This window comes from Salvelinus sp. IW2-2015, linkage group LG18, assembly GCF_002910315.2.
Source record: "Salvelinus sp. IW2-2015 linkage group LG18, ASM291031v2, whole genome shotgun sequence".
NCBI classification, from domain to species: Eukaryota; Metazoa; Chordata; class Actinopteri; order Salmoniformes; family Salmonidae; genus Salvelinus; species Salvelinus sp. IW2-2015.
The window spans coordinates 3,602,650-3,623,177 of NC_036858.1; the positions used below are offsets into that span (position 1 = coordinate 3,602,650).

General features: G+C 44.1%; 2 protein-coding genes and 1 pseudogene across 2 annotated transcripts; 2 read left to right on the forward strand and 1 right to left on the reverse strand.

Moving 5' to 3' along the window:
- Positions 1-2,551, forward strand: part of LOC111978131 (protein quaking-B-like) — a 33,326-nt pseudogene extending 30,775 nt beyond the window's left edge.
- Positions 2,552-11,692: 9,141 nt separating this feature from the next.
- LOC111978169 (mitochondrial import inner membrane translocase subunit Tim23) lies at positions 11,693-13,862 on the forward strand. Its single transcript, XM_024008078.2, has 8 exons — positions 11,693-11,790; positions 11,987-12,096; positions 12,233-12,291; positions 12,413-12,506; positions 12,660-12,744; positions 12,900-12,958; positions 13,103-13,213; positions 13,320-13,862. The coding sequence occupies exons 2-8, from the start codon at positions 12,000-12,002 to the stop codon at positions 13,433-13,435; spliced, it is 621 nt and encodes a 206-aa protein (XP_023863846.1). The 5' UTR covers positions 11,693-11,790; positions 11,987-11,999; the 3' UTR covers positions 13,436-13,862.
- A 1,488-nt stretch (positions 13,863-15,350) lies between these two features.
- On the reverse strand, positions 15,351-18,828 carry LOC111977398 (chymotrypsin-like elastase family member 2A). The gene is made up of 6 exons (XM_024006797.2): positions 18,666-18,828; positions 18,182-18,291; positions 16,965-17,059; positions 16,408-16,688; positions 16,066-16,229; positions 15,351-15,876 (listed from the first exon to the last, which is right to left on the reverse strand). The coding sequence occupies exons 1-6, from the start codon at positions 18,793-18,795 to the stop codon at positions 15,697-15,699; spliced, it is 960 nt and encodes a 319-aa protein (XP_023862565.1). The 5' UTR covers positions 18,796-18,828; the 3' UTR covers positions 15,351-15,696.
- Positions 18,829-20,528: the final 1,700 nt, after the last annotated feature.

Genomic DNA, 20,528 nt, shown 5'->3' on the forward strand with positions numbered 1-20,528 from the left:
CGGGTTTGCAACGCATCATGGGGACAAAGATCGTACTTTTTGGAGAAATGTCCTCTGGTCTGATGAAACAAAAATAGAACTGTTTGGCCATATAGACCATCGTTATGTTTGGAGGAAAAAGGGGAGGCTTGCAAGCCGAGAACACCATCCCAACTGTGAAGCACGGGGGTGGCAGCATCATGCTGTGGGGTGCTTTGCTGCTTGAGGGACTGGCCGCACTTCACAAAATAGATGGCATCATGAGGCAGGAAAAATATATGTGGATATATTGAAGCAACATCTCAAGACATCAGTCAGGAAGTGAAAGCTTGGTCGCAAATGGTCTTCCAAATGGACAGTGACCCAAGCATACTTCCAAAGTTGTGACAAACAAAGTCAAGGTATTGGAGTGGCCATACAACAAGCCCTGACCTCAATTCCATCAAAAATTTGTGTGCAAGACTGAAAAAGTGTGTGTGAGCGAGGAGGCCTACAAACCTGACTCAGTTAAACCAGCTCTGTCAGGAGGAATGGGCCAAAATTCACCCAATTTATGTGGTAAGTTTTGTGGAAGGCGCCCCGAATGTTTGACCCAAGTTAAACCATTTAAAGACAATGGTACTAAATACTAATTGAATGTACGTAAACTTCTGACCCACTGGGATTGTGATGAAAGAAATAAAAGCTGAAATAAATCCTTCTCTCTATATTATTCTGACATTGCACATTATTAAAATAAAGTGGTGATCCTAACTGACCTAAGACAGGGAACTTTTACTAGGATTAAATGTCAGGAATGTGTGAAAAACGGAGTTTAAATGTATTTGGCTAAGGTTTATTGTAAAACTTCCGACTTCAAGTGTATCGTTAGTTAACCTGACCTAGCTGTACATCCCTCACAATCTGTTGGCCAGAGCGTAGCATAATCCAACCTTTAACCAACCTGTGTGTGTGTGTGGTGTGTGTGTGTGTGTGTGTGTGTGTGTGTGTGTGTGTGTGTGTGTGTGTGTGTGTTGTGTGTGTGTGTGTGTGTGTGTGTGTGGCTGATGGAGAGGACAGTCTAAAAAAGATGCAGCTAATGGAGCTCGCCATTTCTCAACGGAACCTACAGAGACGCCAACATCAAGCAACGTAAGGATGACATCATCAGGAAGCGGTCTCTCTCTCTCTATGTGTCTGTGTGGGTGGGTGGGTGGGTGTGTTCTGTTTTGGCTGTGGGTGTGTCTGTGTGGGTGTGTCTGTGTGGCTGTGGGTGGGTGTGTCTGTGTGTCTGTGGGTGTGTCTGTTTGGCTGTGTCTGTGTGTCTGTTTGGCTGTGTCTGTGGGTGTGTCTAGTGTGTGTGTGGTGTGTGTGTGGTGCAATGATGTGTGATGACATCTTCAGGAAGCGCCTGTCCTGAAACTGACTTTTGAGGGAGGTGTTTTCTTTCCATCTAGTAATGGATTGTCTATTTGTTCTTTCTCTCGGTCTCCTCTCTCTCTCTCTCTATGTGTCTGGGTGTGTGGTCTGTGGGTGTGTGTCTGTGTGGATATCTGTGGGTGTGTCTGTGTGGGTGTGTCTGTGGGTGTGTCTGTGTGTGCATGATGTGTGTAGCCACTATGGCCTTCTCCCTAGCCTCCTCTCAGCAGCCTCGGCTCATCTCCAGCCCTCCCCTGTCATGCAGCAGGCTATGCGAAGCCCCGCCCCTGGTCAACAGCCCAACCTCATGCCTCACCTGATTCGTCAGATCCAGAGTCAGCAGGCCTCATGCAAGGAGCCAATCAGCACGCAGCACTGATGCAGCAATCACCTGAATCAGGAGGGTTCTTCTACGCTCCCTACGAATATTCCCCCTACAACCCTAACTCCATCTATACTAGAATACCCCATGGACACTACTGGTGTACTAGGTAAACACAGATACACTGATACACTGATACAGACAATTATAGCATGAAACTCCTAGTACTCACAGCTGGTACGAGTAGTTTCTTGACCTCTGCGGTAGCTCTTAGTAGTTTGATCTGAGCTCTGTTGTGTGAGTCTTCACTGTGATGAGAACATGAAGTTCCTCACTTAGGTGTTCCAGTTAGGTTTCTCTCTGTTCAGCTCACACACACACACACACCACACACACACACCACACACACACACAACACACACACACACACACACACACACACACACACACACACACAGAGAGATCAAGTTGATTTGGGCATGAGGGTTGTGTTGTTGTGTTGTGACCTGGTTCTATTTCTCTCTCTGTCTCAGGTATGGCTTTCCAAACCAAAGGCTGAGAGATGAACTCTCTCCTACACATGGACCTCTCTCACACACACATGCACACACACACACCACACACACACCACTGGACAGGCTTATCTGAAATGGGCCTCTTGTCTGTCTTCTTAATGATTCTGTCACTGTTTGATGATGTCACTGTTTGATGATGTCACTGTTAACCTCCTGTGTTTTGGTGATGTGGTTGCGTGGTGAGCAGGAGCGATGACGGCTCAGGTGCAACGCCACAATATGAGAGCCCATCCTTACCAAAGAGTAGTGAACACGACAGAGGTCAGTTAGATCACCAGACTGTGTGAGTGGGAATACGCATTCGTGAGTGGTTTTGATTGTGTTTGCGCGACAGTGTGTGTGTGTGTGTCCGTCAGTTGACCAATGTGTGCCGCCTGCTAAGAGAGGAATGAGACCAGAATGTGAGGGGAAAGTCAAACAGTGGGCTGTGTGTAATGTCTAACAACAGTCTGTTGTCCCCTGCTTTTAGAATGGACCGTTCCCTCATCTGACTGTGACCTTGTGACTCTCTTTAGAGTTCTGAGAGCTCTCTTCACATATTATGTTTCTCACTCTCTTTCTCACTGTCTCTCCTCTCCCCTCTCCCCTCTCCCCTCTCCCCTCTCCTCTCCCCCTCTCTTCTCTCTCCCCTCTCCTCTCTCTCCCCTCTCCTCTCTCTCCCCTCTCTCTCTCTCCTCTCCTTTCCTTCCTCTCTCATATATATATATATATACACATATCTATACAAATATACTGTATATACAGTTTAAGTCGGAGGTTTACATACACCTTAGCCAAAATACATTTAAACTCCGTTTTTCACAATTCCTGACATTTAATCCTAGTAACAATTCCCTGTCTTAGGTCAGTTAGGATCACACTTTATTTTAAGAATGTGAAATGTCAGAATAATAGTAAGAGAAATTATTTATTTCAGCTTTTATTTCTTTCATCACATTCCCAGTTTACATACACTCAATTAGTATTTAGTAACATTGCCTTTAAATTGTTTAACTTGGGTCAAACGTTTTCGGGTAGCCTTCCACAAGCTTCCCACAATAAGTTGGGTGAATTTTGGCCCATTCCTCCTGACAGAGCTGGTGTAACTGAGTCAGGTTTTTAGGCCTCCTTGCTCGCACACGCTTTTTTCTGTTCTGCCCACAGATTTTCTATAGGAATTGAGGTCAGGGCTTTGTGATGGCCACTCCAATACCTTGAATTTGTTGTCCTTAAGCCATTTTGCCACAACTTTGGAAGTATGCTTGGGGTCATTGTCCATTTGGAAGATCATTTGCGACCAAGCTTTAACTTCCTGATGATGTCTTGAGATGTTGCTTCAATATATCCACATAATTTTTCTTCCACATGATGTCATCTATTTTGTGAAGTGCACACATCCTTCTGCAGCAAAGCACCCCCACATCATGATGTTGCCACCCCTGTGCTTCACGGTTGGGATGGTGTTCTTCGGCTTGCAAGCCGGTCATTATGGCCAAACAGTTCTATTTTTGTTTCATCAGACCAGAGGACATTTCTCCAAAAAGTACGATCTTTGAACCAGCTTCATGAGGTAGTCACCTGGAATGCATTTAAATTAACAGGTGTGCCTTGTTAAAAGTACATTTGTGGAATTTCTTTCCTTCTTAATGCGTTTGAGCAAGACCAAGACCAAGTCCATAYCAGCAAAGAGAAATGACAGTCCATCATGACTTTAAGACATGAAGGTYAGTCAATCTGGAAAATTTCAAGAACACTTTTTTGGTTACTACATGATTCYATRTGTGTTATTTCATAGTTTTGATGTCTTCACTATTATTATACAATGTAGAAAATAGTACAAATAAAGAAAAACCCTTGAATGAGAAGGTGTGTCCCTTGCTTTCTTCCTCTCTCTCTCTCTTTCTCTCTCTTTCCTGGTTATTTCACTACTGTTCAACCTTAGAGACAAGTAGTCATCTTTTTTTATATTGTCTTACATTACACCATTCCTTTCATTTGATTTTGTCAAAGTAAACTCTACCTTTTAATCTACTCTTTTATTTATTGATGTGGTTTTATAATGATTGTTTTGTGGATCTCATGGATCAGAGACATACAGTACTTGAAGCTGAAACAGCCACCTCATAGCCATACTCCATATGATCCTATATACTGTGTAGTATATGACCCTATACTTCTAAAAGACTACTGAAATCTCTATTAGGAGATTTCCGTAGTGTGTGTGTGTAAAGTAAGCATTACTGGACCTTCGGGGTGGGGATGGGTTTACACGAGAGAGAATTTAGATTGACATTCCGTTGTCATCTCATTATGCGTAGCCTGTTCTTTTTAGATAATTGTCATTTTTGCTCATGTGCTTTCCAAAAATAAATGGATGTTTTCTTTAGAGTTTAGACTTGAAGCTCTAATTCATATTTATGAAGCAAGCGGTTCAARGGTTGTTTCGGTATGACTTTGTGTGTTAAAGTGATGTTGGTGTTTTCTTGGTGTCACTTTGGTAACAGTAGGACTTGCCTTGCTGTGTGTCAGCTATAGTTTAACTGGTGTGCATAGAGAACCAAAGATTGAGATTTTAAAAAAATATATATATATAATAATCTGAAAACCAATGTAAATTATTATAATTTGAAAATATCTGTTAAAAATATCTGTTCTTAATTCCTTCTAAAAACCACATCTCTTAACATGTCATGGCTCTCTGTTAACTGCAGGCCTCGTTTCTTCTCTAATGCTTAACAGCAGTCTGGAAATCATCACCAGATCATTTTTAATCAATTAATTGGTCATCATTGCATTTGGTCTTTTCTGTGAAGACACCATAACGTTACACCGTGACTACTGCTAACCACTGCTGAACCCAACCTCTAGGACCTAGTGGTCATTTCACATGTCTGATCAGATCAACAGGTCCATCAAGGCATTGATGATTAGGACTAGATTATGTGAGACAACTTGTGGTCCACACAAGTCGACTGGGTTGAGAAACACACTGGGTTAGTCAGAGCAGCTTTAGACGTCATTGACACTCACAAGAAACCATACCCTCTGCTCTCTCCATGGTTTCTCAGTCTGTAATGCAGCTAGCCTCACTGTAACAGTGTTCAAACCTTCTACAAAGGCTCTTTTACAATGCCTTCATTAGCAGTACATAAGCATTTATAAGTGCCTATGTCAGCAGTCACTGGTTGGCATCTCACATCGTGTCACTCACTTAATGCAGATGCCAGACCTTATGTCAACCTGCGGCTACTGACTTGTAACTGTCAATGTAGTGTTTATGAAGGTGTGTGTGGTTTGTGTTTGTGTGACTGGAGTAGATCTTTCATGTGGTCATCTTGACACCACTAGCTGACACTAATCTCTTTCTATCTTTTTCTGTGTGTCTTTTTTATGTTCTCATTTCTGTGTGTATGTCCGTCTGTCCCTAACCCCCCCCCCCCCCCCCAGCTGCCACGGCAACTAACCCCTGACCTCTGCCCACTGATGACCCACCCGTCTCCGCCCGTGCCTCGCTCGTTGCCATGCTCTGGACAGCAGCCACGCCCCTCCCCCAGAGTCACCTCTGCCTAACCAACCAGAGACCAGCGGCCATGGTAACGACCCTTCAGGACCCAATCAGGACCCAGTCACCAGCCACACCCACCCAAACACTACACTATCAAGCCATGTGCCACTTTTATAGGAAACCCCACAGCCAAACCACCCAACCACAACCCCCTTTAACCAAATCTCCCCAATCTGCACTGGTCAGATAACCTGKCTCTATTCCTTGCCCTGCACTGAGTCAATGTGGAGCTATAATATTATAATAATTCAATAATCCATATAATAACAGTCATATGTATGATCATAATTATACTTGTCGAGCACACTGACCCTCCACCCCCACTAGTCTGACTGTCCCTGTTCTCAAAACGTCACTGTCACACAAAACGTTACTTAGATCGGGTTTACCAGGTCACACCAGTTTCACACGATGTCCTCTCTAAGACTAGAGTCTCGACTGTTGCACCATGCCTGCCTTTCTACAGTGAGCTGAGCCTATCTAATGTGTAAGATCTAAGCTCTCCAGGTATAGTCTCAACCACAACGTTACAGTATTATAGAAATGCGGAGAACAAAGTGCCTTTTAGTTATTTAAATAGATCTGTTACAGACCAGCCTTTTTATGAAGGCTTTCTAATCTCCATGAAAGAGGAATAACCTGACGCCATCTTTTCTATCAACACAGTGAAAGAGATGTGGTGTATTTTACAGAAACCATCTCAATGTTGTGGTTTAACATAAACCCACACGTCTTCTGGGTTTAGAGTGAAGTGCCAAAGGGTCTGTTCCTTCCGTTCGTGCAGTAGGACCTTCTCAACACAGTATTAATGTTGTGTGTTTATTTTATTTTGGGGAGTGATGTTTATGTATTTGTGTGTGTGTGTCTGCCTTTGAGAACACGCTCCTCGTCGTATAGTGTTGTGTTATTAGATGTGTGTGTGTGTGTGTGTGTTGGTGTGTGTGTGGTGTGTGTGTGTGTGTGTGTGTGTTGTGTGTGTGTGTGTGTGTGTGTGTGTGGTGTGTGTGTGTGTGTGCTTGTGTTTACTATTTGGACCCCATCTAACTAGCCTCTTGCCAAGCGGTTGTGTTTACTCCACACAAACCGTCTCCTTCAAGACAAAACATGGACAATACTGTACATGTATAACATCTGTAACATCTGTTTTATAATGCAATTTTATATTATATTTTTTATGTGAGAAATAACATTAAATTATGTTTTCAGATAAGAACAGTATGCCTTACTATGAATATATTTTTTCATTCAGTTTAAGAGATAATATTGCCTCCAACCAATGTGCCATTCACAAAGTGTCCGGAGTGTTTTTAAAGTCCTGATATACTGAAAACCTTCACATTTTCTGGAAGATTCTTGTTTTTCAAGTTAATCTCAGTGTTGCTTACCTTCTGTAACTTCTGTATGTAAAGGAGGATTAACTCTGTAGTACTGAATATTAATCTACTCTTTGTACTAACTGACCAGTCCTGTACTTTTAACCTCTTTACTCATATCTGTCTCTGCTTTGGTTTCTTTTCAAATATATACTGTGTGAATCAGATAATTAAAAAGTGTTGTTAATGTTTAACTTTTTAAAAGCTGGTTAAAAAAATAACTCTTTGTACTGGAAAACGATAACATATTATTAAACTGGTAGTTTAAAAAAACTAACAAACTTTGTCACTTTTTCTCTGTAGCATCTAAAGTTTCCTCAGAGCTTCCTTTCTGCGTACTAATCTTAGACACACTGCAGATACCATTGGAATACACTTATATACTTTAGAAAGAAAGTACGCTAGACATACTTGTTCCCCCTTCCCCCTCATCTCTCTGGCTCTCTCCCACTCAAACAGCTAGACAGATTTYAAAAAGGAGATTCCAAGATGATGGGCAATCTGAAGCAAATCGATTGTGCAACCTAACCTCACTCACTCACACCTACCTACCTACCTACCCACACACAAACATGCAAACACATCTGCTGAGCGAACTATACTGGAACACTGTGGCTCTCCCTAACGTATAGTATCTCTCTCATTCCACGGTTAATTACAGCCATGTGTCATATTTTAACTGCTGTACATTCTTTCTCTCGAAGACTGCACCCGAGTACACATACGGTATATAGACCTATAAAATATTTATTTGACAGGGCTGTCAGTGGGTTGTTCTCTCCCTGCCCTTCCTGCACCCTCTCTGGGTGTAATTGAGGTAATTGAGCCCCAGGCTTGGCTCTGGGCCTGTGTTCCGGATACTGCCCCTGCAGCTGTTGGGGGAGAAGGAGTATGATCTGGCAACCCGCTAGACTAGAGTGTGGGAGCAAGAACATCAATATGACATTCCTATGGAAGGAGAGTGGGCTAAAAGAGAAAGATTGAGAATGAGTGCGAGGGAGAAGAAGAAATGCCAAGGAAGAGAAGATAAAGGTTTGCCTTTCCCCATATGCTCCCTTTTCCTACTGCGTCATTCTCCCATTTGGGGTTTGAGGCAGATGCACCTGTCAGAAACATCTAGAACACTGTGTGTGTGTGTGTGTGTGTGTGTGCTCTCGATTTTGGCTGTTCCTGTTTTGTCTAGTTTTATGATGTTCAGTCCAGGATCCAGTGATGGAAAAAGTTCCTTTACAGAAAATTACTCAAGTGAAAGTAACCCAGTAAAATACTACTTGAGTAAAAGTCTTAAGTATTTTGTTTTAAATATACTTAAGTATCAAAAGTAAATGTAATTGCTAAAATATACTTGGGTATCAAAATTAAAAGTATAAAACGATTCAAATTCCTTATATTAAGCAAACCTGGATAGCCAGGGGCACACCTACACTCAGACATAATTTACAAACGATGCATTTGTGTTGAGTTAGTCAGCCCGATCCGAGGCAGWTGAGATGACCAGGGATATTCTCTTGACAAGTGTGTGAATTGGACCATTTYCCTGTCCTGCTAAGCATTCCAAATGTAACRAGTACTCTTGGGTGTCAGGGAAAATGTAAAAAAAATTCTTAACGAATGTAGTGAAGTAAAASTTTTCATAAATATAAATAGTAAAATCATTTTTTCTTAAGTACTTAACACCACTGCCAGGATCTCTCAGACCATCGCCAGACCATGTGGTAAGCTCCTCTCCTCTCTGTCTAATCTAGCCTACAGACAATACTAGCCCACAGCTTCAAATACTCGGATAACCATGTCATCGCTACCTTGAAAGGAAATTCATATAGCAAGTCAAAACGTACAAATATCTAGGAGTTTGAGTGAATGAGAAGCTGAGCTTCACTAATCATGTTGAGAAGCTGGTAAAGAAACTCAAGTTGGGCCTCCCGAGTGGCGCGGCGGTCTAAGGCGTCACTACAGACCCAGGTTCCTTCCCAGGCTGTGTAACAGCCTGCCGAGACCCATGAGGCGGCACACAATTGGCCCAGCGTCGTTCGGGTTAGGGGAGTGTTTGGCCGGCCAGGATTTCCTTGTCCCTTCACGCTCTAGCGACTCCTTGTGGAGGACCGGGCGCCTGTAAGCTGACCTGGGTCGCCAGCTGGACGGTGTTTCCTCCGACACATTGGTGCGGCTGGCTTCCGGCTTAAGCGAGCAGTGTCAAGAAGCAGTGCGGCTTGGCAGGGTCGTGTTTCGGAGGACGCATGGTTCTCGACCTTCGCCTTTCCCGAGTCCATAGGGGAGTTGCAGCGATGGGACAAGACTGTAACTACCATTTGGATATCCCGAAATTGGGGAGAAAAAGTGTTAAAAGTTTAAAAAAATTGAGAATAGGTTATTATTACCTTCATAAGGTTTGTTTTTCTTTGGAGCCAGAAAAGCGCTGATACGGTGTACATTCCTGTCTGTGTTGGACTACAGTRATGTTATTTACATGCAAACCTCAAGTTCTACCCTGAAGACACTTGATTCTGTGTAGCATGCATCACTATGATCTCTATAGTGCTGTTGGCTGGTCTTCTTTGACTCCACGTAGGCTTAAATATTGGTATACTATGATCTACACTGAATATACAAACATTAAGAACCCCTTCCTAACATTGGGTTGCACCCYCCCACCCCCCACCCCCACACTKTTGCTCTCAGAACAGCCTCAATTTGTCAGGGCATGGAATCTACAAGGTGTGGAAAGCGTTCCACAGGGATACTGGCCCATGTTGACTCCAAATCTTCCCACAGTTGTCAAGTTGGCTTGATGTCCTTTGGGTGGGTGACACTACACATAGGAAACTGTTGAGCGTGAACAATCCAGCAGTGTAGCAGTGTTGCAGTTCCTGACACAAAACRATGTGCCTGGCACCTACTACCAGACCATAGCTTGAAACACCAGAATCTTGTTTCCTTGGAGGAGTTTAAAAGTTTRCTTGACTCACATGTTACTGAGGAATGTGATTGTCATTAGGGCTTCATGCGGTGTTACATATGGTTGATTTTTATCTACGACGTTTGAATGTTTCTGTAATTGTAACGTATAAATGTTGTTAACGGTGTGTCTATGCCTGATATTTGTCTGAAACATGGTCCCCCCCTGTCTTGTTAGGACCAGGTCTCACTTGAAAAATAGATTTGATCTCAATGAGACTAACCTGGATATATAAAGGCTATATCAAATAAAATTGTAAAACACTGCACTGAGCCTGTTTAAAGAGCCACAATGTTCACTTCTTGTCTCTGTGACAGCAAGCACACACACAAGGGTCCTGTTGAGGCCCCTTTCTGTACTGGTTTAGTTCAGCTTTAGTTCAGCTGAGAGAAAAAAGAGAGGGTGGAGATAGCTAAGATCGAGAGAGAGAGAGATCTAGTAACAAGTGTGCATGTGGGATAGAGAAGAAGAAGAAGATTAAAGATGACATCACAGCTATTTTTCTCACATACACAATTTTTTGGGCTGTGCCCCCTCCTCCCTCCTGGTGATTGGCTGAGGATGAGCTAGCCTCTTGGCCAGTCCGTATGTGTKTGTGCGTGTGTGCATGCGTGCGCGTGAGACTGAATAGGGTATTGTATGAGGCCAGCGGGTTCACATATCTCCCATTCGGAGACAACAGTTACTCACAGACTGTGCCCACGGCAGCTTGAACACACACACACCACACACACACAACACACACACACACCACACACACACACACACACACACACACACACACAACACACACACACACAACACACACACACACACCACACACACACACACACACACACACACACACACACACACAGCAACAATGACAATCTTCATCGCTCACTTGGACTGGGCTGAACACAATAACACAAGGCAGCTACAGTGGCTGCATCTAAATAAGAGTTTTTTGTTATTTGTGTTTTTTTTTTTAATCACAATAAATGTATTCAGTATCCCTCTGACCCGCAACAGATGGCTGGACTGTGTAGGCCAGGCCTACACACCTAAGGAGGGCGCAAGCCAAAACATTTGTGTGTGTGGGTGGTCTATGCAAAGCAAAACAAATTTAGAGTGAACAAAGACCTAACACACATTAAAGTCTCATCAAAGAGAGTACTGGTGGTCTCCATAGTCTGGTCACAGATGAAATGGGAATTAAAGGGAAGATGAAAGGAGTTAGTTATTATACTCTTTGGGGTCTGGTCTTTCGGTTACAGACGAACTGGCGTTGAGCGATTTAATGTTACTTTGCTTCCATCTAGCGCAATATATTAGTACTTTAACTGACCCTGTGATGTCATGAAMTGTCGCAAAGATTATCGGACCCTTTACGCTTCATTTACATCTGAATGTATGGCTTTTGTCACTTCAGTCATCTSAAATRTATTTCGATATGTTTATAGCCCCGTATCAAATGCAATAATTGCTTTATTTCACCCGTTTTACGTTTAGTTATTGACCTCAATGCTGTGTTTACGTTTTTTTACGTAATCACCTGTGTGGTCGCTTTACGGCAGAGCGTGGAGGTCAGAGAAGCATGATGAAAAGGCGAACCCAACCATCCATTACAAAAAGCAGATCAGTTCAATACCTGACTACTTACAGTAAGACAGTGTACAAACCCATTGAAACGTAAACATATTACTGCGTTGTAGATACCAGGAAATATCGCTATATAGCTTTTCCAACGAGAACTGTCGGTCTCTTGGCTTGCATTATACCGTTTGGTCTGCTAGGCTAGCTAGCTAGCTCACGCAACCAGCATCTCCAATCCGAAGCATTTGCCGGGTGTGTTTCCAGATCTTCCCCAGACATGGACAACAATGCCCCCGGATCGGGAGGGAAAGGTGGCTTCGGGAGTCTCTTTGGCGGCAGCGAATACTCCAACACAGAACTCGCCGGTGTCCCATGTAAGTGCCCCTGCCAATTTATGCATGTACCTAGCTAGCATGCTAACTAGCGTTAGCTAGACAAGTTGACATCACAGAGGTGGTTAAGGTTTATGTTGAACATGACAACTGTTGAATTGTCCAATTTTCTACACAGTGACTGGAATGAGCCCYCTGTCACCTTATCTCAATGTCGACCCCCGCTACCTCGTACAGGTAAAATATTCTAGTTAGYTAGTAGTATACATTTGACCTCAATCAATAAATGTAGAATTGATTTGTGACATTCCCAATAACATGTCGACTAAGATAAGATGTTAACCTGTGTGTGTTCCAGGACACMGATGAGTTCATTCTGCCCACAGGGGCCAGCAAAACCAGAGGGAGGTTTGAACTGGCCTTCTTCACCATTGGGGGCTGCTGCATCACAGGTGAGAGGCATACTCCCTCTCTCCCTTCCTTCCTCCCTCAGTTTCTCTCTCTCCCTCTCTCATCTCTTCTCTCTGTCCCTTTCACTCCCCCTCTCCCAGATTAAGTTATGTTGTCTGCTGGTTCTGCTTGTATCTGATTCTCTCCATCTCTAGGAGCTGCGTTTGGGACAGTGAATGGTCTGAGGATGGGGTTGAAGGATACAAGAGAAATGGGCTGGACTAAACCTCGCAACGTCCAGTAAGCACCACTATGTTCTTCCAGTAGTATGTGGCTTTAKTGTTATCACGTTGGAGGCGGGTCTTAGTCATGCTAATAGAAATGCTATATTGTATGGTGCTCTATATACTGCTCTCTGATTGGCTCGCTTATCTGACCTCTGACCTTGACCGCAGGATTCTCAACATGGTGACCAGACAAGGTGCATCGTGGGCCAACACACTGGGCTCTGTTGGTGAGTACTCACATCTTCCTCTCTCCTCATCTCTTCTTCATCACCATGCTAACCAGGTGTCAGGGTCTTCTGTCCTTAGTATTGTTGTATTAACCATTTTGTGTGTGTGTGTGTGTGTGTGTGTGTGTGTGTGTGTGTGTGCAGCATTGTTGTACAGTGTATTTGGCGTTGCCATAGAGAAGGCTAGAGGAGCAGAGGATGATATCAACACTGTGGCTGCTGGGACTCTCACAGGCATGCTCTTCAAATCCACAGGTAGGTGTGTGTGTGTGTGCCCTGTCTGTGATTAGTCAAGGAGCTGTGTAAACACCATGGTCTGTCTCACTCATCTTATTGTGTGTGTGTGTGTGTTGTGTTTCAGGAGGGCTGAAGGGAGTGGCGCGTGGTGGTCTGGCGGGGTTAGCCTTGTCCGGTGCCTACGCTCTCTACAGCAACTGGGACCATATCAGAGGCGGCTCCTCTTCAAGTGTCTACTGAACACGTCCCTGTCTATTTGGTTTATTCCAAAATGGCACCCTCTTCCCTCCCTCCAGATCCTCAGGGAATAGGGTGCCAGTAGTCAAACCCCTCCCACAAATATCAACAGCCTATCCCCCTGTTCACTTCCTGATTTTTTAAAATTTTTATTATTATAATTTTTTGAAGCGGTTCTGGGATATTGGAGGAAGGACTGAGATGTCGTTAAACCATGGACAAAATKACCTCCGAGAAACATCCCTCTGTCTACACACAACTGCCCCTGCTGCCCCGCCCACCCGGTGACAGAGCCCAGTCCCTTTGGGGTACCTCCCCTCTCACCCCCCATASATCTGAAAAGCTATTTCCAAGGGGTTCATGTGTTATTGTATTGGGAACTGTTTTTAGAAATGTATCTTTTGTTATATTATTGAATGCTGAGTCTAGTAGCCGGGAAGAAAGAGAGAGAGAGAGACAWGTTAAGAGTATTTAGTAAGCAGAGGGAGACTGGGGCCCTGTTGTAATACTTTTCACATGCCTCCTCCCTCCCTGTGAAGTAGTCACTGATCTGACATGACTGGAGCGATGGAAACAATGCAATGGAGATCTGTTTACACCTATCTAGTCAWGCTCTCCCGAGTGGCGCAGTGGTGTAAGGCAAGAGGCGTCACTACAGTCCCTGGTTTGAATCCAGGCTGTATCACAKCYGGCCGTGATTGGGARTCYCATAGGGCGGCGCACAATTGGCCCAGTGTCGTCCAGGTTTGGCCCGGGGTAGGCCATCATTGTAAATACGAATTTGTTCTTAACGGACTTACCTAGTTAAATAAAGGTTAAATGTAAAAAATAAAATGTCYGATCAGTGATTACATCGAGAAGGGGTGAAGGAATGATGGATATATTTGAAGACCTCTGCTGGTGTTACCGACTAGGTATTTAAAGGGCAACTCCTCCACTTTTCAACCTAATTTTCATTTTCTCCAACACAATACGTGTCAACGTTTTGTGAAAACGGTGCATTTCTACATTTTGTAGAAAAGAAATGTGAAGTTTAAAAAGTTCTACCTGATAACATCAAAAGTGATTTTTAAACACTGAGATTTGCAGTGACGTGGGGAGCAGGAACAWACCCTRCCTTGGGCCAGAAACTCGTTGYAGGTTTTAATCTTACCCTGTGATGTCAGTTTTTTTAGGACATTCTTTTAAACCACAGATCCTAGAAACACTGTTTTCACATATGTATACATTGTTTTGATGATGGATAGGAGGTTGAAAAGTGGTGGAATTGCCCTTTAACATGTAAAGACTATTASCTCCCTATTGTAAAGCCTAGTGGTTAGTACAGAGAGCAAGTCTTCTCAGGCAAGGTTATTCATCATCTAACACTGGTTCATTGAACAACCTCTGCCACACTGGTCTTAGACCTGATCAGAAAGCTGCTGGAAACCATGATTGTAGTCCTGTCTCTTGATGTTGGTTGTAGTCCTTCAGATACGAACCACAAGACTCTTCTCTTCAAACTGAAGAGCAATGAGAAACTTTCCCMACACACACCCTACCAAGGCCTTACCATCAGTACTGTTCTAATGCAGCTGTTCATAGTGAGTACTATTTTCCTGTTAGTTGGGCTTGATGCTGGCCTGTTTAAAAAGTTACCTCCAAACAGTACTGGAAGTGTGTATATTATCTGTGTCGCCTTGCCTGTTAATCCCACTGTAAGAACAATACAACAAACAATGGAAATACGAATGTGTTGCCCTGGGTCTTTGTCAGTTGTGCTCATGCTGTTTACACGGTGAAAGCCTGTGTGGGGGGGGGGGTGCCATTGTGACTGACTGGGTTTGAATTCACCTGCCACAAACTCAGCTACACTATCGGTCAGTAAGCTAAACTAATAACCATAGTGTTCTACACCAGAAAGAAGAGCTTCACAATGTTCTGCTTTTTCTGCTAACTTTATTGGGTGCATGGTGGGAAATGTAGTCAGGAAAGAGTACAACCAGGAAGTGGAGCAGTGGTTGGGGACAGGGTGGGGGTCAAGGTGTCATAAATGCCATGCAAATATTGCACCATTTAAAATAGGATAACATGATTCTGAATGTTACATTTAGCAGAACAGAATGCTCAAGACAAAATTGATAGGTTATGGACATGGAACAACACTGAATCATTGACATGGGTGTGATTACGAAACAAACTGCAATATGCTATCTCTCCCCMAAAAACACTGCTGTAGTTTGATGGGTGCAGAAGGGTTGTAAGGTTCTGTGTGTGTGTGTGGTCTAGTGCAGGAAGAAGTCTCTGATGCGGGTAGCCTCGATCCAGGGGATGTAGTTGGCGGTGCGGGTGAACACGCTGGGCTTGTTCTCCACAGTGCAGCCGATGGGGCCGAAGCTCACCACACCGTGCACCTCCCACCTGTCACGCCCCAGCTGACACAGCAGAGGACCCCCTGAGTCACCCTGAGAGGAGAGGGGGTAGAGACATTGTTAGATCACATTACGATGTTAATACAAAGTACAAGTATGTATTTCTTCCTCTCTTTTCTTTCCCATTCCTGCCTCTGTCTCTCCCTTCTCTCCCTTGCTCCCTCCCTCTCTGTCCCCATCTCCCTCCTGCTCTCCCTTGCTCTCTCCTCCGTCCCTTTCTACCTGGCAGGCAGCAGGTGGTCCTTCTGTATCTCTGAAGCCGGCACAGATCATGGAGTCCCGGACGCGGTCTCCCCAGAACTTCTTCTGACGGCAGGTCTTGAAGTCGATGATGGGCAGACGGGCCTGGTTCAGAGCCTCAGCCAGAGACACGTTCTCCTTCCCACCTGATACACAGACAGGGATACACCACAGGATTACCTTTGAGTAACATTCTTGTTACTACTGAACACAACCCTGGTCGATGCTCTCTTRTCCTCAGTCTTAGTTCTCACATAAGTGGTTATAGTCTCCCTCCAGCCTCCCACCTCAACCCTTGTGCCTCCCCCTCTCATCCCACCTTACCCCGAGTGTCTCCCCAGCCGGTCACCCAGCAGTATTGTCCAGGCTTCAGGTTGATCTGTTTGCGCGGCAGGCATGCGTAGCGTATATGGTTGTTGGGCACGATGTCGGTGGCAGCCTTGACCAGGGCRATGTCATAGTCCAGCTCGCTGTGTGTGGGGTAACGGAAGTGCTCGTGACGGTAGATCCTCTTCACCGGGATAGTCCTCTCGGGCGTCTCGGAACGTTTCAGCCGATGCTTCCCCAGGACGATCCTCCAACTCCCAGCATCCTCGGCTTTACCCCTGAGACACACAGCATGGTGGGTAACTGAGTTCACACAGGGTTCAGACTGAARCTGTCACAATCCACACAGGTAATCTAGTAGTCTACTAGTCGTTGACGTTTTCTGAAGATGTTTTGACTCTAGTCTTAACTGAGTTTTAGTGTAGGGGTTAGAGACTAGAGCACTCCTAGGGGTTATTTCTAGCTCAGGTTTAGGAGTGGTAGCACACAACATTATTGAAATGGCTCATCTTACTTAGGGAGTCCGTGTGTGTCTACTGTCTAACTGGTCTTACTTCTGGAAGCAGTGGGCAGCGGTGAGGACCCAGTTCTTGTGGATGAGTGTTCCGCCACAGACGTGGATGTAGTGCTTACTGCCTCTGGGACGAACCTGAGACACACAGGTACCATTAACCCACAAGCAAGACCTTCCTCTACAAGTAACTGTTCAGTGTTTCCAGATTTCTATGAAATATAACCTGCATTTAATTACAATATGAGTGAAATATTTTTCCTTCCAAAAAATGGCAATTAAGTATTTTAAAAAAGCAGCCTTTCTGTGTTGGAATGGTGTGGGCGTACCCCGACAACAGAATGGTGTGGGCGTACCCCGACAACAGAATGGTGTGGGCGTACCCCGACAACAGAATGGTGTGGGCATATACCGGTCATTAAAAATATTCATGCGAGTAGACCGCTGATTGGTCAGCTCAGCCAATGAGCCAACATGACATCATGTTCTATTTAAGCAATAAGGCCCGAGGAGGTGTAGTTCCTTATTGCTTTTATAAACCAGTTACCAGCGTAAATATAACAGTAAACAAGTCATTTTGCATTATACCCGTGGTATATTTAAGCAATAAGACCCAAGTGAGTGTGTTCTTACTCACGACGCAATGGGGAGTGCCTGGATAAAGCCCATAGCCGTGGTATATTGGTCATATATCACAAACCCCCAAGGTGCCTTATTGCTATTATAAACTGGTTACCAATGTAATTAGGGCAGTACAAATAAATGTTTTGTCATACCCGTGCTATACGGTCTGATATACCAAGGCTGTCAGCCTATCAGCATTCAGGGATCAAAATACACAGTTTATGTAAACTGGGTGGTTCAAGCCCTGAATGCTGATTAGCTGACAGCAGTGGTATATCAGACCGTGTAGCACGGGTATGACCAAACATTTATTTTTACTGCTCTAATTGGGTTGGTAAAAAGTTTATAATAGCAAGAAGACTCCTCGGGGGTTTGTGGTCAGCATCCAGCCAATCAGCATCCAGGAGCCAAACTACCTGTTTTCTAAGAGGAAATAGCTAGCATTTTTGAAACTTCTGTTTGAGGTGGGGGGGTTTTATACGAGTATCCGACTAGTCAATAACATTATTTGGAAACAAGTTAAATTATGGACAGTTACTTTTAAGTCAAAGTTTCACTTCGTCTCTAAGTACAAATGAGATGCCCTAAGTTAGCAGGTAGAAGTATGTTTATTGGTTTGATTTGTTGATTGATTACCTGTAGGGAGACCTGCCATGGCCAGGAGTGAGGTCTGGCCTCGTTGCCAGAGACGATCCGTTCAGCCATGTTGGGTTTGTAGTGTGCCATGCCACAGTCCTTAGGCCAGTCTATAGGAGACAAAATACACATGAACTGTCAGTACAGTCAGACTAATACTGATCCTTGATCAGCCATGTCAAAGTCTGTGGGCCGGTTCAAGAATATAAGAGATCAGAGACTATGGCTGCGTTTACACAGGCACCCCAATTCTGATACTTTTTCCACTAATTGGTCTATTGACCAATCAGATCCGCTCTTTTGCTGATATTTGGGCTGCTTGTGTAAACACAGCCTTTGTGACTGTCACAGGTCAGAACAATTAGAATTATATATTTTTATATTTGACTTTGTTTTAGTTATTGGCCCAAGTAGGAAGGGTTGAGATCACACTGAATAAATGAGAGAGAGGTGTAGTTAAGATGACTGTGTGTTTCTGGCTCACCTAGTTGCAGGACTTTGTGCTGGGCCTGGGGCAGTCTGCCGGGGGTCAGGGTGTATGCGGCGGCAGGCAGAGCCGACACACTCAACAGCAGCAGCAGAGATATGAGCGGAGGTCCAGGAACATCAACCATCTTCAGCAGAATCACTGCCTCGTGCCCACAGCTCACTATTTATACAGCACTGGACAAACTCAGTCATATACACATACACACACTCATAAACAAACTAATATGCGCACACACTCCCCCCCCCCCCCCTTCCCCCAAGGACAAAAAGGACCACAAAGCACCAGCGTTGGATTGTTCTCCTGCAGCCAGGGGCTTCTGGGAGGCCCATCAGCACTTTCAACACACACGCACACATTCATACATGCGCATGCATGAATACATACACACAGGCACAACACGCTCCCTTGGCCGCAGACATAGGACAAACATGTAGGTCAAACACAGCTGTACTCGCCACTCACCCCATCAGTCCACCTCCTGATCCTCTGTCACCTGACCCGGTGACCTCTAGATGACCTTACCTGTACCCCCCCCAAACCCCACCCCCTACCCCCATAAACACACACACAATTGATCAAATCATCACTCTACCCATTCATGCCTACAAGCTATTACACCCCATTACTTGTAATTATAAACTTGGTGGTTTGAGCCCTGAATGCTGATTGGCTGACAGCCATGATATATCAGACCSTATACAATGGGTATGRCAAAACACTTATTTTTACTGCTTTAATGACGTTGGTAACCAGTTTATAACTCYGCGTTGYATTGTGCCTAAGAACACCCCTTAGCCGTGGTATATTGGCCATGTACTACACCTCCCCGGGCCTTATTGCTTAAATAACMTCCCTCACAAGGCTTACTTTTATTTATCTAAACATTTACTTAACTATAAATTGTCACCAGTTAACCTCTGTAACCTATCCAATAAAATACAAAACCACTTCATTGGAAATACATTACATTAAATTCATYCAAACCTCCCTAGGGCTGTGGATGGATGAAGTCATCCTATATAAGTACGGCCTGCAACTAGGCCCAAGACTGTACCACTTTCATCCCACAGGGGGCATGATGTAAAAAGAGAGAGAGAGGGAGTGAGAGCTTTGTTACTCTACATGATACATACAACTACCGTGTTTGTTCGTGAACAGTGAGACATGACAACAGTAGAAGCAGCTAGCGAGGTAAGGTTTCAGGCCTTTACTACGGTGAAAGACAGGGAATGTGCCTGCTCATCTGAACAGTGKCACTACACAGGGCCTGAATGAACYGAACATATATAGTATAGACTCACTCACCACCATGGTTCACCAAGTTTACACACACTCTGTGAGTACCTGTGTGTTTATTTTGAGAGGGTGAGGGAGTGTACTGTATATGTATAGTGCAGAGAATACATATGAAAGTGACAATAGTTATGTTTTGACCGGATTATTTAATACATGACATAGTTTTTTTTCTTCCATTGTAGATTCTTTACAATCAACCATAGCATCCATACATTCACATTCCCACACGTATTGTAATACCCTGCAGTTAGGCAGTAACTGATAAATAAAAACACATATTGACGTCAAGGAATCCTGGACCTTTATGTTATTGCAGCCCTGAACCCAAGTAGTATCTCTTCTATTAAAAAGCCCAAACTTGTTTTCCCTACTGGCAGATACATTTGAATACCAACAGAAATACAGTTTGTTTGAGGTAACAACAAAAATATGAAGTAGCTAAAAACTACACTACATCAGTACGGAGTCCAGGTTTATACAGATGGAGACCAGTGTTAGGTTTATACAGATGGAGTCCAGGTTTATACAGATGGAGTCCAGGTTTATACAGATGGAGTCCAG